At 38.6% G+C, this 25620-nt stretch overlaps 2 protein-coding genes across 2 annotated transcripts; one reads left to right on the top strand and one right to left on the bottom strand.

Moving 5' to 3' along the window:
- The first annotated feature begins 1266 nt into the window (after window positions 1–1266).
- On the top strand, window positions 1267–6517 carry Cpsf160 (cleavage and polyadenylation specificity factor subunit 1). Its single transcript, XM_020961609.2, has 4 exons — window positions 1267–2206; window positions 2269–2835; window positions 2902–3387; window positions 3458–6517. The coding sequence occupies exons 1-4, from the start codon at window positions 1373–1375 to the stop codon at window positions 5939–5941; spliced, it is 4371 nt and encodes a 1456-aa protein (XP_020817268.2). The 5' UTR covers window positions 1267–1372; the 3' UTR covers window positions 5942–6517.
- On the bottom strand, window positions 6200–24334 carry PRAS40 (Proline-rich Akt substrate 40 kDa). Its single transcript, XM_020961622.2, has 4 exons — window positions 23681–24334; window positions 7231–8398; window positions 6994–7163; window positions 6200–6933 (listed from the first exon to the last, which is right to left on the bottom strand). Exons 1-4 carry the CDS (start codon window positions 23909–23911, stop codon window positions 6817–6819), a joined length of 1686 nt encoding a protein of 561 aa, XP_020817281.1. The 5' UTR covers window positions 23912–24334; the 3' UTR covers window positions 6200–6816.
- Between the last annotated feature and the right edge of the window lie 1286 nt (window positions 24335–25620).

The following is a 25620-nucleotide window of genomic DNA, read 5'->3' as shown; positions in this document are numbered from 1 at the left end:
TTGTAAATATCGTATCGATCGTAAATATACCCTTGCAGGGTAATATCATTTCAGAAGAAAATGTTTGCAACGCAGTGAAGGAGTCATTTCTGACCATATAAAGTATATATATTCTTCAACAGCATTAGCAGCAGAGACGGTCTAGCGCAGTGCATCTGTCGGTTTTTACGCCTACTAGTCCCTCAGTTTTAAAGCTGTCTAAAAAAAACATTGCAGTTCGTCTTCTATATACTTTCACTCGATTATAAGTCGAAACGTAACGTATCGGACGACAATATAATAAAGTTGCTATAGGATAATTTTTCGGAAAATAATTATAACTTTTGCAGTTTTCAACATAAATTCATGAAATTTGACATACATTCATTTTGTACTATTTCTAGAATATCGGTTAAAATTTTATGAAAATCGCACTACTATATTATATGGCTGCCATTGGAACGATCGAGAAATTAATGCAATTAAAAATTAAATCTTTTACATTATTCAACATATTTTCATTAAAATTTGAGATATTGACATTTTGAATTATTTCTAGAATATCGGCTTAAATTTTATGAAAATCGGACTACTATATTATATGGCTGTTATTAGAACGATCGCGAAATTAATGCATTTGAAAATGATAAATGTTACAGTTTTCAAAATATTTTCATCAAAATTTGAGATATCTACATTTTGTATTATTTCTAAAATATCGGTTTAAATTTTATGAAAATCGGACTACTGTATTATATGGCTGCCATAGGAATGATCAAGAAATTAATGCAATCAAAAATTATTATTTTTAAATTTTTCAACATATTTTCACAAAAATGTACGATATAACCATTTTGTATTATTTCTAGAATATCGGTTAAAATTTTATGAAAATCGGACTACTATATAATATGGTTGCAATTGGAACGATCGAGAAATTACTGCAATTAAAAATTAAAATTTGTACAGTTTTCAAAATATTTTTTCATCAAAATTTGACATAGAGCTATTTTGTATTATTTATAGAATATCGGTTTAAATTTTATGAAAATATGACTACTATATTATATGGCTGCCATAGAATATATCGTTAAATTCAAAGGAAAATATATAATTTTTCCCTTTCTTGTTTGAATTAATTTTGTAGATTTCTAAAAAATAAATTTTTTAGAATTATTTATTATGCTTCGCGACGCGCAATGCTAAAATAACTTTAAAGTTATAACATTTGCGGAACAAAATATCGTAATAAAAATATTCGTTACTTCCCAAAAATATCGATATCTTAATATATTATTTGCACATCTCTAACAGCCGGCTAATTGTTGAACTTGTTAAAATTGTTTAATAATGTTTTAATAAGTTGCGGGACCAAGTGAACCACACTACCGCAATGTTTTCTATGTCCAAACAGACGCATGCCGCCACGGCGCTGGAGTTCTCGATAGCGTGCCGCTTCTTCAACAACCTGGAGGAGAACCTTGTGGTGGCGGGAGCTAATGTGCTGAAGGTGTACCGCGTAGCGCCCAACGTGGAGGCGGGCCAGCGGCAGAAGCTGAATCCGAGTGAGATGCGTCTGGCGCCCAAGATGCGGCTGGAGTGCCTGGCTACGTACTCGCTGTACGGTAACGTGATGTCCCTGCAGTGTGTCTCACTGGCGGGCGCCATGCGGGACGCTCTGCTCATTAGTTTCAAGGATGCTAAGCTATCGGTGCTGCAGCATGATCCGGATACGTTTGCCTTGAAGACTCTCTCCCTGCATTACTTTGAGGAGGAGGACATACGTGGCGGCTGGACGGGTCGGTATTTTGTGCCAGTTGTGCGTGTGGATCCGGATGCCAGGTGTGCCGTAATGCTCGTCTACGGCAAGCGGCTCGTTGTGTTACCCTTTCGCAAGGACAACAGTCTGGACGAGATCGAACTGGCAGATGTGAAGCCCATCAAGAAGGCACCCACGGCCTTGGTTAGCAGGACGCCTATAATGGCATCCTATCTGATAGCGCTACGTGATCTGGACGAGAAAATCGACAATGTGCTGGATATACAGTTTCTGCACGGTTACTATGAGCCCACGCTGCTGATACTCTACGAGCCGGTGCGCACCTGCGCGGGCAGGATCAAGGTGCGCTCGGATACCTGCGTTCTGGTAGCCATTTCCCTGAACATTCAGCAGCGAGTTCATCCCATTATTTGGACGGTTAACAGTCTGCCCTTCGACTGTCTACAGGTATAAATGCGATTTTATTGGATGTTGAATGAAAACTAATGTTCGACTTTTTTACTTTCCAGGTTTATCCCATTCAAAAGCCCATTGGTGGCTGCTTGGTGATGACTGTGAATGCCGTGATCTATCTTAACCAAAGCGTTCCACCTTACGGCGTCAGCCTAAACAGTTCGGCAGATAATAGCACCAGCTTTCCACTAAAACCACAGGATGGAGTACGCATCAGTTTGGATTGTGCCAACTTTGCCTTTATCGATGTGGACAAGCTGGTAATCTCGCTACGCACAGGCGATCTCTACGTTCTCACACTCTGCGTGGACTCGATGAGAACGGTGAGGAACTTCCATTTCCATAAAGCTGCCGCCAGCGTCCTCACCAGCTGCATCTGCGTCTTGCACTCGGAATACATCTTTTTGGGCTCACGGTTGGGTAATTCCTTGCTGTTACACTTTACGGAGGAGGATCAGAGCACAGTGATAACGTTGGACGATGTGGAGCAACAGGCGGAGCAGCAGCAGCAGCAACGTCAGCAGGACGAAGGACAGGATGTAGAGGAGATCATGGATGTGGATGAATTGGAAACGGTTCCCCCACAAGCAAAGTCGCGGCGGATAGAGGATGAGGAACTGGAGGTAATTTGATGGCTTCTACTTTTAATTATCTAAATTTCTAATCACTGTCGATGGTTAATCTCTCAGGTGTACGGTTCTGGAGCCAAGGCTTCGGTACTCCAGCTGCGAAAATTCGTGTTCGAGGTATGCGACAGTCTCATCAACGTGGCACCCATCAACTACATGTGTGCTGGCGAAAGAGTGGAATTCGAAGAGGATGGAATCACGCTGCGGCCACATGCCGAATCTCTACACGATTTGAAGATTGAACTGGTTGCCGCCACGGGCCACAGCAAGAATGGAGCACTGTCTGTGTTTGTGAATTGCATTAATCCGCAGATCATTACCAGCTTTGAGTTGGATGGCTGCCTAGATGTGTGGACTGTGTTTGATGATGCCACCAAGAAGACTTCCAGACATGATCAACATGATTTTATGCTTCTCTCGCAAAGGAATTCCACATTGGTGCTTCAAACAGGCCAGGAAATCAATGAGATCGAGAATACTGGTTTCACGGTGAATCAGCCAACGATTTACGTGGGCAATCTTGGTCAGCAAAGGTTCATTGTTCAGGTGAGTCTTGTATTTAGTATCTTACTTTCCATAAATACTAATTAATGTATTTCCATTGGTTCCCACTTAGGTCACCACTCGTCATGTCAGATTACTGCAGGGAACTCGCCTGATTCAGAACGTTCCCATTGATGTCGGCTCGCCTGTGGTGCAGGTATCCATAGCGGATCCCTATGTTTGCCTGCGTGTGCTCAATGGCCAAGTTATAACGCTGGCGCTGCGAGAAACTCGTGGAACCCCCCGGTTGGCCATCAACAAACACACCATCAGCAGCTCCCCCGCCGTGGTAGCCATTTCCGCATACAAGGATCTATCGGGATTGTTTACCGTCAAAGCGGACGATATCAATCTTACAGGAAGTTCGAACAGTGGATTTGGCAACAGTTTTGGCGGCTACATGAAGGCGGAACCCAATATGAAGGTGGAGGATGAGGAGGATCTGTTGTACGGCGATGCTGGAAATGCCTTCAAGATGAACAGTATGGCAGACTTGGCGAAGCAGTCCAAGCAAAAGAACTCCGACTGGTGGCGTCGACTTCTGGTGCAGGCGAAGCCCAGCTATTGGTTGGTGGTGGCCCGACAGAGTGGCACTTTGGAGATCTACTCCATGCCGGACATGAAGCTGGTGTATCTGGTTAATGATGTGGGCAACGGAGCAATGGTTCTCACGGACGCCATGGAGTTTGTGCCAATCTCGTTGACCACGCAGGAGAACTCCAAGGCGGGCATTGTACAAGCCTGTATGCCGCAGCATGCCAACTCCCCACTGCCGCTGGAACTTAGCATCAATGGCTTGGGTTTGAATGGAGAGAGACCTTTGCTGCTAGTGAGGACTCGAGTGGAGCTGCTTATCTATCAGGTGTTCAAGTACCCCAAGGGACATCTCAAGATCCGGTTCCGAAAGCTGGAACAACTAAATCTGCTGGACCAGCAGCCCTCGCACATTGAGTTGGATGAGAACGATGAGCGCGAGGAGATGGAGTCCTATCAAATGCAACCGAAATACGTCCAAAAACTGCGTCCATTCGCCAATGTAGGAGGACTGTCTGGCATCATGGTGTGTGGAGTGAATCCCTGCTTTGTTTTCCTCACCTCCCGGGGGGAACTTCGCATCCATCGGCTGCTGGGAAATGGTGATGTACGCAGCTTCGCGGCCTTCAACAATGTGAATATTCCGAACGGATTCCTGTACTTTGACACCACCTATGAGCTGAAGATCTCTGTGCTGCCCAGTTACCTGAGCTATGACTCTGCCTGGCCAGTGAGAAAGGTTCCGCTAAGGTGCACGCCCAGGCAATTGGTCTATCATCGCGAGAATCGTGTCTACTGCCTGATCACCCAAACGGAGGAACCGATGACCAAGTACTATCGGTTTAATGGCGAAGATAAGGAGTTGTCCGAGGAGAGTCGTGGCGAGCGGTTCATCTACCCCATTGGATCACAATTTGAGATGGTGCTAATCTCACCCGAAACCTGGGAAATTGTTCCAGATGCATCTATTAAATTTGAGCCCTGGGAGCATGTGACAGCCTTCAAGATTGTCAAGCTGTCGTACGAGGGCACGAGGTCGGGTCTCAAGGAGTATCTATGCATAGGAACCAACTTTAACTATAGCGAGGATATCACCAGCAGAGGAAATATCCACATCTATGACATCATTGAGGTGGTTCCCGAACCCGGCAAACCCATGACAAAATTCAAGCTGAAGGAAGTCTTCAAGAAGGAGCAAAAGGGACCGGTTTCCGCCATCTCAGACGTGCTGGGTTTCCTGGTCACTGGCCTTGGCCAGAAGATCTACATCTGGCAGTTGCGTGACGGAGATCTCATTGGCGTGGCCTTCATCGACACGAATATCTATGTGCATCAGATCATCACGGTTAAGTCATTGATTTTTATTGCGGATGTCTACAAATCCATTAGCTTGCTGCGCTTCCAGGAGGAATATCGAACATTATCACTTGCCTCGCGCGACTTCAATCCCCTGGAAGTCTATGGCATTGAATTTATGGTGGATAACTCCAATCTGGGCTTCCTGGTGACCGATGCAGAGGGAAACCTGATTGTGTACATGTACCAACCGGAGGCCAGGGAATCGCTGGGTGGACAGAAGCTTCTGCGGAAGGCAGACTATCATATGGGTCAAGTGGTGAACACCATGTTCCGAGTGCAGTGTCATCAGAAAGGCCTGCATCAACGCCAACCCTTCCTGTACGAAAACAAACACTTTGTGATCTATGGAACTCTGGATGGAGCTCTGGGATATTGCCTGCCGCTGCCGGAGAAAGTGTACAGGCGATTCCTTATGCTGCAAAACGTTCTGCTCTCCTACCAGGAGCATCTGTGTGGCCTCAATCCAAAGGAATATCGCACTATAAAGACCGTCAAGAAGCAGGGCATCAATCCGTCACGCTGTGTCATCGACGGCGATCTTATATGGTCATATCGATTACTGTCCAACTCGGAACGAAATGAGGTGGCCAAGAAGATTGGCACGCGAACGGAGGAGATCTTGGGTGATCTGCTGGAGATTGAACGACTATCTGGCGTTTTCTAGACTTCCGTGGGTCAAAGATGTAAAGTCTTAGTTGATAATTTTAATTGTAATTTATGTTACGCGAGTTTCTCAGTTGTAATTCTAGTTCTTTTTGTAATTCTATCGAAGCAACAACAAAGTATTTTGTTAAGGAAACTGGATGCTGTTTTATGCGGGGGTTAAAAAAGGTTTAAGGTAGTAATTATAACCTGATTTACAGATCAAAGACCAAGGTATTAAAGCCATTGCCCAATAATAAAACGAAAACAATTAATGACATAAGATTGGACGCCTTTGTGATGCGTCTTGCTTTGCGTCACAGCTGGAGCTGATGGCATTCTTTATGGTTTCTTTATGATTTTTTGTATAATATATATATATATAATGTATGTATATGTATACTAGATTATTCATTGTATAAACTAACAACATCATCAGTATCAGTATCAGTTAGTTAACTCAATGTGCAACAGCCAACGACAGCCGTACTACACTCGTCGTACGAAGAAAATACACATTTCCAATCGAAGATCATCCGAAAAAATGAAAGAAAAGAACTTATAGGCGATAATATTATTAAAGAAATTGCAAACTGTCTGCTTAGTTGGTACTTGGTAGGTGGTGCGTATGTGGTTTCATATGTAGGTGTTGTAAGATGAAGGACATGTTGTGTTTTGTTTGTCTGTGGAAGGCGCTTCGTGTGTTGTGTCCTTTTGTTTCGTTGAGCAACTAATTTAGTTTAGGTAGCGAAAACAAACAATCAATCAAGGCGGCTGGGCTACAAGCTAACAAAGTATGCAGATTACGAGCTGATATATGTATATATATATATTAATATATATATATATATAAATATGTGTACGTAGTGGTGACTCCTAAAATCCACGCCAGCGCCGCTAGCCCTCAATCTGGGATCGCAGCCGGGGTCGTGGAAGGTCTCCAAACACAGCCTCGCCATGGACGCTCTTGGTCAGCGCCTGAATGCTGGCCGCTATATCTATGTTGTCCATTCCCTGTTTCAAATAAACAAATATTAGTAATCGCAAATGAATAACTTATGCCGTTAATCTCACCTCCTCGCATCCCATAACATAATTGTTATTATTGGCTCCAGCAGCTCGCTCAGCCAGAGTGGTGTTGGCTATCTCGATGGGCAGGCTCCGGGCGAAGTTCATCAGCTGCGCCTGCGTGGGACGACCACCTCGCGATGGTATGGAAATGGAGCTGTCCAGGTCGAGAGCATCTATAGGTAATCAACGATTGTAAACATTAAAATCTGTAATTATTTAGACTATAAAGCGTGTACCCACCTTCAGCTTCGTCTGCTGCCTCATCGTCCAGCACATTTCCCATGCTGCTCTCCTGCTCCAGATTCTGGAACGGATTATGACGTGATTGGTGCGACTGCTGCTGGTAAATCATGTTGCGCGGATAGCTAGGCACCGGCACAGAGTGCACAGCCGGTGCATCCACATCCTCCAAATCGAAAAGACAGTCATCCGCATCGTCTGCTGCAGCCTGCGACGAAGGGACTCCATTGGTGGCCAACATTTGGGTGGGTTGACCACCACCTGAACCGCCAGACGATTGCTGTCGGAAGGTGGGACTATTGCCCACGCTCATGGGCGTGGCTTCTGGGGTGGCGGGTGGTGTGTCAAAGTGTGACATCTTCCTGGCAACCGAGGAGGCACCGGATAGTGGCTGCTGCTGTTGTTGCTGCTGCTGCTGTTGCGGCTGCTGGTTCAGCGTTAGGAAGCTGGGTGGATGATTCAGCGTGGTGGTGGGCGTGGTGGGTCCATTCAACTCCCGCCGGCTGCTAATGGTATTCCTTCGCCGGGCAGTGGCACTCTGCGGCTGATTGCTGGCCACTTCCAGGGCGGGGGGCATGGCACGGTCCAGCAGCTCCAGGGCCTGCCCGGGCTGCTCACGGATCAACCGCTGCAGCAGGGCCAAGTCCTGGTCCGATTTCTCCCGGAAGCTGTTCAGCAGCTGGAACTGATTATTGGCATATCGCTCAATTCGGCTGTTCGTCTCCATAATCTCCTCCTGCACACGTGCCTGCTGATAGGCCTGGAGCATTCGGCTCCTCTGGACCCAGGAGTCGTTCGAGTTACCGCTGGACTTAATGCTCAGGCTCGATGCCGAGGCAGCAATGCCACTGGTAGATCCCGCTGGCATCGAATCCTTGCCACTGTCTTTGTCCATACCCATGATCAGCAGCTCAAAGGTCTCCGAGTATGACTTGTTGGACCTGCGCTGTGCTAGCTCCTCACTGCTGCTCAGCAGCCTGAGGTTGATGAGGTAGAGGGTGGGCGTGGCCCCGGCACCGGCCGTCAATCGCTTGGCGCACAGCACCTCCTTGCAGTTGATGCAGAAACTCAGCTGCCAGCTTTGGCCAGCGGCCTCCAAGGTGAGGCCATAAAGCAGCTCCCGCTGATTGATTATGGACACGGTGAGGTCTGGAATGGGTCCATGGGCCTGTAAAGATGGAAAAATGAAGAAAATTAGATAATTGTTTATGAATAGCTTTATATCTAAGAAGGTTAATCATTACTTGAACAATATTTACATTATTTAGTCAGCATTTCGCCAGAGAACCGCTTCACTTATTTTATGACTGTTTTGATAAGAGTTTCCCCACACAACCTGGTCAATGCCTGATAAAGTGGATTACCAATTTCCCCAGCCTTGACTGATCCCAACCCCCTTTTTCTTCGATATTTACCCAGTCAGACAGACAACATACAGTAGTTCAAGTGCAAATTTGTCAATTATGTTCGTTTCGAGTGCTGCACCCGGTGGGAGGAGACTTATCGGAGAACAAGAGACCCATGATGAACACCGAAAACAACAAACAATTAGTGCAATGGCAAAATGCTGTTGAGTTCCAAAATGAAAACAATGCAGACTACTTGAATTAATTCGGTGACACAGCCCAGAAGATGTGAGTTGGGTAAACAACAAGCTTCGATATCAAACAATCAATGGGAAAAGATATGGCAAACATTGTGGAAAACCAGACAGACATAGAGGTTACCACACACAGCTTTATACTATACAAAACTATTCCCCTTCTTTAAATTAAATGAATAAATTCCAACAAAATTCCCGCATTTTATGCACTATAATTCCGGCATGTTTTCGTTTCATGAAAATAGCACGTGTTCGACGACTGACACAGGAGCGAAAAGCACTTTTTATAGACGTGCTCGGCTAAATTTGACACTTGCCTTCAACACAATTCAAGCAATAATATTCATATAACCCAGACGATGGACAACGGACAACAATGAAACCAGCAGGGGGACAGTGGTTAGGGCTTGAGGGGGCAATACATGGAATTAAATTGAATTAACGTATGAAATGCAAACGTCAACAGAAATCAAATGACAATGTTGGGCCACCCTCTCTCCTCCCCTATAGACCATCAACATTATCCTCTTCAGGTGAAGATAATTATGAGATCATGCATATCCCATTAAAACGCAACTTTGTTTTGCTTTAAAATTGTGATAAAAACCATAAACAATTTGATTTGAATGCAAATATTGACCAAGTTTGGTTAAAAATACAATAAATTTCGGTTGAAAGTCAGTGGAAATATTTTAATTTGTATGCAAATTCATTAGCTGCTATATAATATTTGTATGATTAAAATGTAGAGAAGAAAACAAGAGTGAGCTATATATTTATGGTATGCAAATTCCACCAGGGCTATTTATATAATTCCATATTGTTTAAACTTAGTGAAGCCAATTTCCGGGCATTTCAAAACTGCAGCTGAATTCCTATTTTCAAAAATTTGTTTTCGTATACATTTTGAACAATAACAAGTTGTCACACCCACTCGAAAAAAATATTGTTTTCAATGCAAATTCCAAACTTGTTTACACTGCGGTAATATCTAATCAGCCGCAGTCGCAGCCGCTTGGCGACAATAATTATATGAATGAGGCACAAATAAAAAGCCAAAGAACAACAACAAAAAACAGCAAAGCCCAGCAAATAGCAACAAATGACAATGCAAATGCATTGTTGTCAAGTGTTTTTGGCATGTTTGTGCTGTTGCTGTTGCTGCTATTAATATTATTACTGCCGGCCAGCCAGCCAGTCCAACGCATAAACATATTTATGGGCTCAGGCATATTTGCTCAGTTTAAAATTGCAGTTTTTTATGACTGTTTTCGCAGCTACAAGAGTCTGGGCTCCGGCCTGTTGTTTTTCTTGCTGCTAATTTGTTTCGCTGATACCCTGTAGTACTAGGTAGATGTGTAAGTAGCCTTAACCAGATTAGATTGTGTCAAAATAAAAAGGGAGTAAACTCTGGTTAATGATTTTTAATTTTAGATTTATGACTTTATCTGATACATATAATTAAGATTGCCGACATTTGAGGCAATGAAATTTAAAAGAAGAACAAATTGGGTCGATTGTGGGTTCAATCAATTTGGTATTTCCTCATGTTTTATCGTTATTAAATAATAAAAATAAAAATAGGTAATATACCCATTATAAACCTCAACTGCTTGCCTTTCTTTAATATCTCTCGCGCTCTGTCCTTCACTCGTTGCCTGCAATGTACAAGCATCGTAAAGAGGTTCACATTTGTACTCTCCAATTTAAATCAAGCTCTATTTTCTTATTGTTTACATGAGAATACGTAAAAATTCCAGGGTAACTGGTTAATCGATCATCCCCAATCACCATCCATCATTCATTCTTGAATTTTTTAGCGTTATTTACAGTTTTTATGGCCCGGCTGGCTAAGCTTAAAGTGGGTGTTTTTCTTGTTGACTTGCTCGCGGCTTGGCCCCGACCGCCTGACATTATCAGTTTTGGGGTTGTTAAACGTTGAGTGGGCAGGAAGGAAGGTAGCTCCATGCCTTTACTCCCTATCCCCCTTCTGGTGCATCCGGGATAAAGACAAGGAACGGAATGCATTTTTGCAATGTACATTTTGTAAGAAGTTGCAGTGCACAACATCTCACGCTCACAGTTTGCGCCATTTGCCAAGTGTCAATGACTCTTCTTAGTGACTTTCAGACCTGCAATGACAATTCAACAATTGAAGGCAATTCGCTTGAGTTGCTTAATTAACGTAACTGTCTGTCTCTCTCCTCTCTCTGTCTCTCTGTTCGAATTATCGACTTCTCTGGCTTAATTGAAATTAAATGTCTGTGCTAATTATGCTGTGGCGCCACCGTTTTGCTAATTAAATAACCGTCGTCTTTGACGTATGACCGTTTGTTTTATGGCCAGGCCCGCACACATTTGATTAATTGTAATCGCTCTTTGCGCGTCTTCTGCCCGAAAAAAATAAATAACCCAGCAAAGGTAAAAAAAAGAAACAAACGTAAACAATAATAAATAATAATAATACAGAGCTAGAAAACAGACGGACGCCGCTGATTCGCTCGGAGGAAACGCGACGAGGAGCACGTAGTTCAGTCACAGACGCTGCTCGCATATCGGAAATCAATATAAATCGTTTTAATTGAAGCTTTGGCATTTAAATAATGTATGCAATCTAAAGGGAATCAGTTGCAATTGTGCCAACTGTCGAATTTGTTGTCAAACTGTCAGTGAGGAACTGTCGGGGATCTCTTAATATGCACAATGGATATGAAAGCGATGTCTAAAAGTGTCCAAAAACAAATGTTTACATACAAATTTATATTTATTAGGAATATTAGGGGAATAATGTAAAGAAACAGTTTTAACAGCAATTTAAGCATTAAAGAAGCACCAAAAAGAAGCTAAATTAGGAAAACCATAATTTCTATACCTTGCCTTTTGGTATTCATTCCGTTTTGAAAAAGGATAATCAAATCTTGTATAAGAAAAGTAATGATTGCAATGTTTTTTGACAAGGAAATGATAAGAAACCCGGTTAATGAATTTTCTTCACGATTAAAAACAAGCTATGAGGATTAAATCAGTCAATTTAAAAATGTTTAATGACATACAGCATCGCATATTATAGTCATAAAGTTGGCCATAAACTCAAGAGTTATATTCTTGCATTCAGACGGGAAGTTAGAGTGCTGCATCTTAGGGTTATGATCAATTATGCGATATATCTAATAACGATGACCGTCTGTTAAAGTTGTTGCGCACTTGAGTTGTTTTCTATTTTTATTTCATTTCAAATAATTTTGAATTCTATTCGTCTGAGCGACGACTGAAACAATTGAAATTCATATCAGAGTGTCTGGCAATGCAGATCCCGAGCCGGATACCCGCCTCCTCGGCCGGCTTATGCAACAACCAGAACGATTCCCATAAAACAAACAACTTTAGAGCTTCTCAAAGTGTGTAATATTTTATTTTAATTTTTTTTCTTTCGCATTTTGCACATTGCTGCATAATTAATTTGTTGTTGCCGGTTGTGGGGCAATGGGTGTTGTGTAGTGTAATTGATTGCCCGGCATTAATTAAGCGGGCGGCCCGCCTGACACTCGATGTGTCTAATGGGTCTACTTAGGGTCTGTCAACCTCCACAACGAACATACGATTTTCCCCGTGCCATTTTCTTCTGCTTCTCATTTTCTTGCTTTTTTTATTTATTTATTTACCTTTTTTTTTTGCATTTCAATTCGCTTTGCATATTGTGCTGGCAGAAAAACAAACAAACAACTTAGACTGTGACCAAAGGTACGTACTAGGGCCAAATCAGAAGGTTTATGATGAAAGATTATCAATATTTTAGGTCATTAAAAAATGTATAGAATTGATAAAACAAGGTTTTAAGAGCCAGGAGTCATTACTATATATTGATGGCGTTTTTAAACCCCATATTTCATGATAGTAGTATTTAAGAACCTAAGATAAACCTATTTAAAATGTATTCTAATCTTTGAGTTAATTTACGCTTTTAATACATTTCTTTTTCTTAATATATTTTATTTATTTATACTCCCCGGTCTATCCCGCGATAAGCTTTATATTTATAAATATTTTTTGTTATATTTTATATGTAGAATTAAAAGCAAAGTCATTTTGAAGACTACCACTTGGGGTGGGCGCTCTTTATCAATATGCTATTTTTTTTGATACCAACAACGGGGAAAAGTGAAGAGGGGGCATTAACCTGTTGCAAGTGTTGGCACCTTTGTTAATTACCAATCAATCAGGTCATCAATCATCCATGTAGCTGGCACACCTTTCGCCTAAAAACAACCAAAATACTAAATAATAGAAAATAACAATCATTTGCCTCGATTGACGCATTTTCCTTTGTTTTGTTTTCCATTTCTATTTCTATTTTCATTGGATTTTACTTTTTTTGATGAATGTATGTATGTATGTAGCTTTGAGATAACTTGCCTTGTTTCGTTTCATTCGGCAGAAACCGAAAACTGAGCCAAAAAGAAAATAAGTTGTAAACAAATCAACTGGCAAAAGAAACTACGAAAATAATCTTTTATAGATTTGGGATCCCTCTTTACCTCCTTGGATGCGGGGTGCGCTTTGGGGTGCGACTTTGTTCGCCTCGCTGCTCACGAATAATACAATAATACCCTCTTCCTCTTTATTCTGTCTTGTTGTTTTTTTTTTTTAGTTTTGTTTTTTGTGTTGAAAAAAAAATACAACAAATAAAGCAAACACATTTCGCTCAGATACGTTGCCGTCGTTGGCCATTATCATAAACAACTTTAGACAGCTGGGGACACACGCGCGTGCGGGGCGTTTTCGCTCTTTCGGATTACGAATTGCCAATTTGTATGGGTCTTTTTTGAAAAAATTTCCACTACTATGGCTAGTCCCTGTCTCTGTCCATCTAGGGTCTTCGTTTCGCCTACTTGGAGTTCTGTTTGGGTTCTACATGAGTCACTTGGGCTCCGACTTAATTCCCTATAAAAGTGTCTTTGGGTCACTTGATGGCTCAAACTGGTTTTATGCAGACTTAACCGGGCTTCTATCTAAAAGGGTTCTTTGTTTTTTATATAGAGGGTCTGTTTGGTTGATGAAGAAATGTTTATTTTATTAAGCTTCTGAAAAGTGGAAGAGCCCTATTATAAGAGGGGCTCTCTAAATTGTATAATTTCCTTTATTGGGACCTAATGTTTTATCATTTAAAATTAGTTTAAAGAAGGGTGAGAATGTAAAGAAAATCACTCAGGAGATATGGGTCTTATAAAATATCATTCTGTAGACTTTGTTCAATACACGTTTGTCTTTATATTTTATTATAAAAAGCAGTCAATTAAAAAATACTATTTATTTTTAAAAACACATAGTTTATAACCATTTAAAATTAGTTTGAAAAGGTTTGTGATATAAAGACAAACATTTAGGAGATTCGGCTCCTAAGAATTACATTTCTTAAGGCTAAGTTCAAAACTTATTAACTCTTAAATATTATCACTAAAATAGTTTACTTATTAATTACTATTTAGCCCACAGAAACTAAGAATAACATCCGAAAAATACATATTTTTTACATTCTTTTTAAGACAGTCTTATTTCTATTTATAATTCTCAAAAAAAAATTCTTTTCTGTAAGAAAAATTAATGTTTCTTATGTAAAATGTGTGTACCTATTAAGCCGCTTAAGCAGTATTATAATGAAGAATTATGGGTTTTTCTTAGTTAAGCCCTCGTGTAATTGATTATCTTGCTAACCTTTCCCCACACTTTTCTGCTCGTGTTACAAAATTAATTGCTGCCATGTTAACTTTCTAAACCAAATTTAAGCTTATTGTTTTTGTGTTTATTTTTTTTGTTTTCATCCCCTTCCTCGTTTACACTTCCCCAATAAAATGTTGCTGCCTTATCTACGAAAAAACAAAAAAGGGAAAAATAATAAAAAAAGCGTATCATTCAATGTCGTTTGAAAGCAAAATCTGATAAGGTCCCAGACCCAAAACAACGCTTATAGTCTCGCCAGCCGATGAAGCACTCCACCCCCCAGCCCCAAAGATATATATTCTCCTATAAGTATATATATATATATTTGTCTGTTATGAATGCAATCGGGACTATATAGAATACAGAATGGGGGAGGGAGTGAGATAGAGCGTTAGAAAAGCTCTGGGAAACGTGCACACGTGTGCTCTGCGCCGATGTTAGATTAAGCGTTTATTTAATGAGTATGCCGCAAAAGGTGAGCCAATGCCTCGAAACTTGATTGTAGACACGTGGGAAGGGGTATTAATAATACTAATAATAATAATAATAAACTGGATCAATTCTAAGCTTTTCTCCGGGTTTGAAATAAGATTTCTGACTCAAGTACTTTCAATTTAAAACCCTTTATTCTCATTAAGAGGTGGAAGAGCTTATTTTATCATTTTTTTTATAAAAAAATGAGTAAATATAACGTGTTTTAAGTTAAATATAAAGCCAACGGTCCTGTTAATGCCCGTATGATACATATAAAATAAGTAGTGTGACCATGTTCTTTACGGAATATTGAATTCCAAGGTTACAATATTATTAATTAGTTTTTATTTATTCTTAACGTATTTACGTCGGTGCAAAGAATTTAAAATATAATCAAAACTTTAAGAAAAATTAAAATTGTTGGACAATGCAAACTACATATAATATACATATGTATAATTTTATAAATTATTATATCGTTTTTATGTAGGTTTGGTTAATTAAAAGGTTAATTTTCAAATGACCATTTAATTTAAATATTTTGTCTAAAGCCAAAAGATACAATATTCAAATCTTTAAATAATATATATTATCAATATATCTAAATCAAGAGTATTTGTATTTTGCCCCTGTGCATAACAGTAAATTAAGCGCAACAATGTTTGCTTACCCCGGGGCAGTGCCAAGTTAAATTCGATAGGAGTAGTATAGGGCCAAGATAATAAAGAAGGGGTACATGAATGTAGGGGGGGCAGTGAGAGGTGTGCCAGGCGTTATCTAAAAACTTTGACAAACAAATTTTCGTTGCCGTGGGTTCTGTTGTTTGCACACCGCACAGCCGGCTGGGCTACAACTCAAATTTAATAAACAAACAGCAAAGATGGCGGCATTCTCGGGCCTGCCCAACGTCTGCTGTTAATTGTTAGTTTACTTGCTTTATACACACACAAGCACACCTATACGGATCGGTATAAATAATAATATAAATATATGCCCATATACAAATGTAGATTCCTACTGGAATAATGAGATCATCTGTAGCGATCCCAGAGTAACACCACCATCGACTTTTGAGCCACTGACTATTTTTGGAGCTGCCGAAATACTGAGTTCGTTGATAAGAAGGTGATGATTATCAGTGTAAAAGAGCTATTTATAGCTTTTCATTGTGATTTTACAAGGGGGGGAATCTTTGGTGATAAGATGTAACCACACTGAAAACTTTAAAGCTAGATTTGGTTAACTTTTGACATAAATATAATAATATAAGGTGCATATAATAGGTTTTGATTTAGGTTTTATATATGACTGCATTTTCTTGTCTAAAACACTTAATAATGTCTTTTAATTTAAGAACTAATCAAGATATACAACATCTCACAAGTTTGTTCTAGCTAATTAAGAGATTTACAATATTTTAACTATAATTTAATAGTTTTAACTCCTAGTTTTTTACCCCTGTACACCTTTACACTTTTCATTCCTATTTGCATATCAAATTTAGACGTTTTCCGTCCCCTTGTTTCGTATTTATCCAAAGCAAACAAATCAGCGGCCGCACATTTGACACAGTTTTCATTATTTATTTATTTCTCGCCTGGCATTCTGCTTTTCTTTTTCATTTCTGCTGCATTGTGTGTTGCCCCAAAGCAAATATTTATGCAAAAACCATCATCATAATTGGGGGGAAAAAGCGAAGAAAATTAACCCCTCACCCGAAACAAAATCACGCAAAGCAAACGTGACAGCGATCAGAGAAATCAACCCCCTTACCACAAAACAAAACAAAACAAAAAGAATCCCACCCCTTTTCAACCCTCACGCAAAAATCAAAATATTCGCGTTTAGATATATTTTGAAGAAAATTGCTCACCGCTCGCCACAGAAGAGGTGTTTGTTTGTTCGCTAGTTATTTTTAGCTGGTCGCACACGATTTCTCAATTCAAGAATTTATAGTTTTGTTTACACGAGAGTGTAGAGTAGGGTACACTTACAAGGCCCACGGAAAAGGTTAAGAGTTTACGTCTCTGGCTCATTAAACTGCCCCCTCAAAGATTGGTGTTTGGTTCATTGGAGAAGCGAAGCTCAAGTGTGGCTTTTTATTACCCATACGCCCTGTATGCGTACGATTGACTGCCTGCCTGCCCCATCCAAGGTTATATTTGTTAAAGATTAACATTGGTTTTCAATTAACCGACACGCGCACTTTGAGCAGCTGTGACTAGAGGGGTGCTAAGGAAGGGTGGCAGTGGACACTGATTGACCAAAGTGTCCTTCAACTGGAAGTCTGGAAGATTGAGTCCCTGAGCTCTGACCTTGTGAGATATTATGATAGCAGAGAGACTCCTGCTGGGGGGGATGATTTAAGCCATTTTAAATAAGGTCAGTTAATTAAAGTTAATCAAGATTTATTAAAGCAAGAAGTCTTAATTTAAAATTAAGTACCTAAAGATAAGAAGTAAGGGTAATACCTCTATTTCCGTGATAAACAAATAACTAAAAAGATGTACATTTTCCATTGAACTTCTTTGTTCTTTTGAATATCATTTCTATAAAATATAAAACCAACTTTTCAAAGTTATAATAACTTTCTGTTCTTGTGCTATTTATAATATTTTCAAAGGTAAATAAATCAATTATCTTTAGAGATTTACAAAGGTATGTATGTAAATAGGCCACGAGACCTAAAAACCTTTAAATATTTTTAATTTCCCCAACTGATTTCGTCAGCTTTGATTGTTGTTGCACCTTTTGCAGACAACCACATCGCCTGATTTGTGATAAAATAACGCCACTTATCATCAGTCCCTTACTATTATTGTTACACCCCAGCCATAAGTACAAATATTGTAAGTACTCCACGATTCACAGACTTTACATATGTGATAATGGCTATTTTTAGAGGCCCACAAACGGTTGTCATTGCAGCCGCGCCTTATATTTTCCCTCCATAAATAGTATATATATGTATATATATAAATTATAAACTGATTGATAACTCGTGCTGTTTGTTGTTTTGCTTAAAGTCGGTGGATTGGAAAAGGGTTTTCGGTTTCATAACGCGATTAACTGGGCTAAAAATAAACATGGGCATTAGCATATGAATGCAGCTGACGATCGTTTGGTTGTTTTTATTCATCAAAACTTGTTTTTTAATCCACCAAAAGATCATTCGTTAACAGATATGTATTTACATATGTTTGAATTTCCGCAAGTTATCGAGAACTTTCCCAAAATCTCAAGACCCTTAATCAATACAAGTTTCTAATCTTTGAATAGTAATCGCAAAATAAATGCAATTTCCAATGGAGCGAAATTAAAAGGCAGACATCGATCGACTGACGACAACAAGACTGCCGGCGATCGTCTATACTATATATACATTATAATGCCATATATTGTACGTGTATGTGTGTATGTTTGTGTGTCGCAGCGCTTTTACCGTTTGATAACCTAGAAAAAAAAGACTACATAGGTGTATTTGTGTGTGTGTGTGTGGGCGCTGGACAAACGAAAATTGATAAGAGGCGTGCGTGCAATCAAAACTCGCCAGCTTTTGCTTCTTCTTGTTGCCAGTTTGACAAGCACTTGGCACAAGCCTATCTTTATAGTAGCTCTAAAAATGTAAAAAAAATCAGAGACTTTATTTTTTATATTCTATAGGATTTAATAATAATAACTATTAATGGGAACTTTTATAGGAACTAAACCTATCAAATATTTTCGCTCCTAAACTTAAAGAAACAATTTAATCAATTAACAAGATTAAACCATTAAGTGTATAATGAAATTATTTACTTATCATAGCCTGATTATTTAAATTTAAACAAAATGTAACGTTATTACTTCCAAGTTGAGTCATTATCATTTCTAGTTGCCATAAAACCTATTAGTACCAATAACCCACAAATTATTGTATTATTTCTGTAATCAATTATGATTGGCAGATGTCATGTTCGGAGTGAATTTAAAACTGAAAAGAGTCTATTGTCACACAATTTAATTTGTGTGCCATACAATAACATAGGGAAGTTCGAGATGAACCAAAATTCAGGCATAGGGCCTTGTAATAATGGCTCATCAAGAGACGTCGTCTTTAGCCATATGTCGTCCAGCGTTTCAACAAATTTTTTTATGCATAAATTCATAATTTAAACATTTCGGTGCCTACGCAGTTGAGAGCTTTTGCGGCCAAAGAGTGCGTAGTGGCGGGGGGCGGCTGTCAACTGGCCCATCAAGTGGGCCCGAAAAAAATAGACACAAGAAAGGAAACTAACTTTGGAAATCAGAATCTCATATACCCTTGCAGTTTGCTATTAACTTATGATCACATCTATTTTTAATAATATTTGTATTGTATGAATCGGTATATATTGATATTTATATATGACCATTTGTCGAAAAATTATGGTTTAAAAAAGCAATAATTTTAATTTGGAAAGCTTTGATATGTTAGTTTTTATTAGTTTAATACATTTTTTCATACTCAATTTCAAATTTAAAAAAAATTTGAAATTTTTTCCCAATTTTTTACATTTTTAACGTGGTATCCATTTATAAAATTTTTTAAAATTGTAAAAAAATAAAATTTTAGACGAACAAAGCTAGATCAACTCGGCTGTTAATGCTGATCATGACTATATATAATATAAAGGGTCAGAAATGATTCCTTCACAGCGTAACAAGCTTCTGATTGAAATTTTAATACCCTGTAAGGGTATAAAAAACCATTTGGATAGACGAAGCTTCCTCCAACTCTTAGTGCCTTAGTGACCCCCTACCCAGTATTTGAATATATATTTATGTTTGTATATATAGTATTGTGCTCGTGGGTCTTTTGTGTGACTACACGCGGAGAAATATATCAAGAAAATCGGTATTTAAGTACCAAACACTTTTTATGATAGAAGTGATCTCTCTACCTTGGAACATCTTTATAGATCTTTATTTTTATAAAAACATTTAGATGAATTGATGCTAGGTATATTAATTTTAGTAATGATTTTTATTTTAGTACACTCTTCTATTTTATGTTCTTTCGAATTTGTTGCCATATTGCAGATTTTTGGAGTAACTCCTTCTGATTTTTTGGGCTTTTTTGAAAACTTCTCCGCCACCCCATCCCGAACTCCATTGGATTTACGGCGGTCCAGTGTACACCCGGCCGGTCGCATTTGGAAATCTCGAAAACTTGTTTATCCAACACACAACACAAGCCCACAAACACACTCGCACACACACACACACACACACACAGCAAAGAGATGAGGGGAAAAAAATTATAAACAAGTTTTTTTTTTTTTGTATTTCGGCTCGGCTGTTGTTGTTCTTCCTCGTGCCTCTGTCTTTGCCCCTAGCCACCCCCTCTTATGGTGCTCTTTGTGCTTTTTACTTCTTGCTTGTGTTTTGTCGCTGGTTTCGTAATTTATTCTAAAAGCGTTCCGTTTTGGCTCTATATAGAGAATAAACATATATATTTATACACACACAAGCCGCCTGCCTCGACATACGTACATACATTTATATATCTTTTATACAATGTGGATGGATATATGCCATGATGTGTATTTGAATAAAAGTAATACTCTGAGTGATATTCGGATATGACATATCACTTGTGAGCTGTTCTTGTATTATGCAATCATGTTATTGTTTTAATTTTAATACGGCAAGTATAAAATGTGATAAAATATTTATAAAACTGAATATAACGTAATATATGAATGATCCTAAAGGGATTTATAAGCTTCATCTTTCTTCATCGTTTAGTTAATTCCCAAGTTTTTAATAATTACATTTTCCCTTGTATCCCCTTAGGGTATTTATAATTCGTTGTATTTTCATTATTTTCCTACCTAGTTTTGTTTTGTTTTCTTTTGAGCTCTGAATTATTCAAAATAACACTTTTGGTCTATTTGCCTGCATTGTTGTTGCTGTACGCCTCAGCGCTTTTGAAGTGGGTGCAACACAAAAACAACAATATGGTTATATAGTCGCAATATCTGACGATCTCTAAAACCACAAAAAAAACAACAACAACAAAATACAAATAACAAGACGCGTAGCTTTATTGAACAATTCAATTTTGCACGAATCGAGTTACCAGCCTGCGGTTTGGGATGTGCAATTGTTTAATAACAATAACATTAAAAGAGGAATTAACAATTACAATTACAAATCTCGCACTTTTTCCACCTTATTCTCAAACTTTAACTTTTGGCCTGTCTCTCTCTTTCTCTCCCTCTTTCAGGTGCGCCTGTCAAAATGTGACAAGTGAGGGGAGAATAGGGAGATTTAACCTTGAAAAGTGTGGACAAGACAACACGGCGATGACGCAGAGATTCTGATTTCGATTCTTTTTCGGATTTGGATGAGAAGGTAGAAACCCCAAAAGTATGATGGAAAAATACAGTACAATTAAATAATAACCATTACATGGCAGAAAATGGTGAGGTAAGCTCTATTCCCGCAGGAAAGTACACAATAAAAATAAGGCAAAAAGTACTTCTTATTTATTTATTTATTTATGCAACCCCACAAAATAAACAACTTATTCTATTAGTCTAAATGTGTAAATAATTCCTGTTCTACAAATAAATAAACACCTCTATGCATTAAAGAGTAGAGGAAGAGTTCTTAATGGTAAATTTATGAAAGGAAGCCGTAAACTTTATGGCACGCTAATGTCAAATATAATAGAACCCGTTTTTATGGCTCCAATTTATGCACATAATTTGACAGAAATATGAAATAAATAAATGACTTTATAAACGGCAAAAGTAAGTAACAATGGAAAGTTTCAAAATCCCGATTTATTTGTTAATAAAAACCTCAAATAAACAACTTATTTATTTCTTTAAGATATAAATCGAGCATTAAACCTAGGGAGTTTTAGTGGAAGATTTTCATGACAGAGTTTTAGAAATAATAATATTTATTCCTTTTTAAAATTTACCCGAAATAAACAAGAATGACTAATGGAAAGTTCTTTGTGGGATGTCTTAAATTGTACCTATTTCTTTTGCAAAGTACAAATAAACAACTTAACACTCAAAAATATAGATATGGTAAACAGTAAAAAATAGCAACAAGATTATAACAAGATATTAAAGGAAACAGAGCTCAATTATTTATAAGCTTATAAACTCTGTAAATAAACAAAAATAATTTTCATAATTTCTTGGAAGAAGATTAACACAAATGCCCTAAAAGTTTAGAGAAACCCGGAACATCCTAAGTAAAGAGTGCCAAAAAGTGGAAGTGTAATTATTAACCCATGAACTTTTGCCAACTGACTTCAACACTTAACCCCTGAATGCGAGGAACCGCCCTTTTTGTGTGACGTTTTACTTTAATTTTATTTTTTGTGGGTTCTTTTTGGTAGCGAAAACAAAGTGGAAATTCTCGGTACAAAATTATGCAAATTATTTACAACTGAGGGCGTGACAAATGGAGGGCAGAGGCGCATAAATCATAAAAACGCGAGTGAAAACGACGAAAAGTAACGTGAGGGAAAAACAGAAGCTGACGCAGGAAACTAAAAATACGAAAATACCGGCGATCAGGTTAAAAAAAAAAGAAGAAATAAAGATAAGCGAACGAAAAAAAGAAAACAGGGTGTTCCTGTGTGAAAAGGAGCGGCGGTTAAACAGGTGCGGGGGAGGGGGGATCCCGAGGAGCGGAAGATGATGGACAGAGGAGAGAGAAAGAGATGCGAGAGTTGCACTTGGGCAGGCCAAAAATAAACCAGAATGTGAGGATTGCTCACGATTTTCCCATGAGCAGCGAATGGATGACCCTATTTTTCCGCTTCCCTGCCCCTCCCGACCATTCCCTATATCCCTATCCCTATCCGTATCCCGTCCCTTCCACACCATTTTCCATGCCCATTCCCATTACTATTCCCGGTTCCCGATTCCAGGCCTATGTTTGCCTTCCGCGTGTGGCTGCATGTGTGTGTGATTGTGCGTGCCTTAAGAATAGGCGGCGCAGGCAGAAACGGCGAAAAGCAAAAGCAAAGGCAAAAGCCATAGGCCGGCACACAAAGCATAAAGAACGATAATAAACACACACCAGCACACGTCGCGGCACAATACAAGGCAAATACAGTGAATACAGCTAAACAATTACCCGATTTAAGGGGAACCTAAACTAGTTTTCAGCTCTCTGAGATTATATCGCATAAAAGCGGATATAGAATTGCAAAAATAATCGCTTATGCACTTCGTTTATATCCCTTGAAGTTTTACTTTTAATAAATTTGGGATTAATTGTATTTAAAACAAGTAGGGAAATTATTGTTTGTATTTTTAAAAAAACCGTTCTAAGATTCATAAAGTTTAACGGATAAGTTTTCGTCAGAATATTTCAATATTTAATTAACTGATTTCTTTGTTTCTTTGCTCTGGAATATCCACTGTATTCCCGCGAGAGCATGAGCGAAAGAGAGCGAGCAAGCATAGGCCTTTTTCGCCCATTGTTGTTGCTTTTTATGCTGCGCTGTTGGTGCCTTTGGCTTTGCCTTCCCAATCAATACTGGAACATGCTCTCTTTCGCTCTCGCTCACTCTAACGTACACACGAGAATCGTATTCAGAACGATAGCACTAATCGGGTGACGAACTATATAGAAAATACATATGCAGATATCACTTACGTTCTTGAAGAAGTCCATGAACTGGCTGTGGTAGATGAAATCCCTGGGATATTTCTGCTGAAACACCTGCGACAGTAGGATCGACAGTGGGACTTCGCCGGCTGGTGTCCCGCTCGCACCTGGATTGCCATTGCCGTTACCGTTAGAATTGAACCCCACTCCACCGCTGGTGCTGCGCTGCAATTTCGAAGTTGATGCAACGAAATTCGAGCATTTGCACGAGATCAACATGATTTGTTTTTGTAGCTTTTTCTGTTTTTGCCGGGTCTCTATGATAACGGTATTTGCCTGCTGATGCTGTACACACACAAACACTTTCTTCTTATTTCACTCTGGCGTAGGAAAACACTTTAGCTGTTCTTCTTTTTATTCTTCTCGTCACCTCCTTATTTATTTTTCGGCAAGCGCAAAACAACAACAACGACGACGAAGGATTCACGCGTAGTTGACCGTTTTCTTATGTTTGAAGTCGATTTTGAATTAAAATATATACTCTTTAGTGTAGTCAAGAGTTTAGTAGCATTTGTGGGAGTTATCAGATCGAGTTTTTACGAGTTTATTAAAGCGCTTGCAACCAAAGTGGACGAAAACAATCGAAAATCAGCCGACACATTCGCACCCACAACCGACCGATTCAATTTTTTTTTTCGACTTTTTTGTTTTTTCGATGTGCGAGTAGAGCTGCGCAAAACATCGATGAAAATATCGATGTTCTAAAACTATAGTATCGATAGTTTTCAAACAAAGCGTTAACAGTGCTGGTGAATTTAAGAAAATTAGAGACTTAACAGAGAAGTGCGGGTGAAATGGAAAAGAAACTTAAGAAAAGATTCTGGTGAATTAAGAGAATACAATATAAGTTTTAATTGTGATTTCAATGACTGTTTTTAATATTAAGTATAGAAATTAAATTAGTTAATTTTTTAACATAATTAATTTATAATATATAAACTTTGCAACTGTTAATTTGTTATGCGTTTCTTAAGATATAATTTGTTTAAAATCGACATATGGGAGTCTCGATTCAAAGGTAGGTAGGTTACAGTGGTGGGGCCTCGATTCAAAGAATGCGAATATTTTAAAGGTAGTTGGTCGATTCGTTTTAAAATTCAATTAAAAGTGTTTATAGATTTTCCGAAGTATGTTTTCTTTCTTGTTGCTTGTCGTATTGATAGGCAGAAAACGTTAGCGCCACTTACAAAACATGACCGATTATGAACTATCGATGATTATCTTTAGCTAAGTTTCACACTTTCAGTTTTTTTTTCTAGTGCTGCCAGACCAATCAGAAAGTTTGAAACCTATGACAAAAAAGCGGGAAACGTTGCTTTAAAGACGTTATTAAACAATTTTTACAACTGAAAATAATGTAAAAAATGTGCCAGTTTTATTTTAGTTCTTTAATTAGGAAGATGAGATTTATCTTAAATTTTCGCTTATTTAAAACACCTTATTGTAGACAAGAACGTTCGGACATAGGTAATGCTTTTAATGTTGTTTTTCTTACACCTTGAATTATTCCATTACAATCGAATGCCTAGACACAAATTATGAAGCCACGCTTTAATGAGACATTAATTTAGCTACAATTACCTTCCGAGGCGATTCCTCCTTCCAGAAATTTCTGTTGTGTTCCTGTAATTGCATTTTTTAAGCAGTACTTCCGGTTTCGCACTGCTCCTTTTTGGCCACAGTAGAATTTCGTTAAATAATATCAGAAGGGTTTATTTTCTTGAATAAGCTATTTATTATTAAAATTGACAAGAAAACTATGTATATTCATCAATAACATTTGGTAATTACTCTTTATTAAATGAAAAGTGGCTATATATAAAATATTTAACAAATTCAATAAAACCTTGCATTTCATTGCAAGTTTTAATTTAAACTCTTTGAAGTTTTATTGGCGGCAATGACAAATGTCTGCGTTTTACGGACAA

Source organism: Drosophila serrata, unplaced genomic scaffold (assembly GCF_035046125.1).
Source record: "Drosophila serrata isolate PLE 108 unplaced genomic scaffold, ASM3504612v1 contig_184, whole genome shotgun sequence".
Lineage (NCBI taxonomy): Eukaryota > Metazoa > Arthropoda > Insecta > Diptera > Drosophilidae > Drosophila > Drosophila serrata.
The sequence above is the reverse complement of the archived record's forward strand: the minus strand, read 5'-3'. Positions and strand labels throughout refer to the sequence as shown.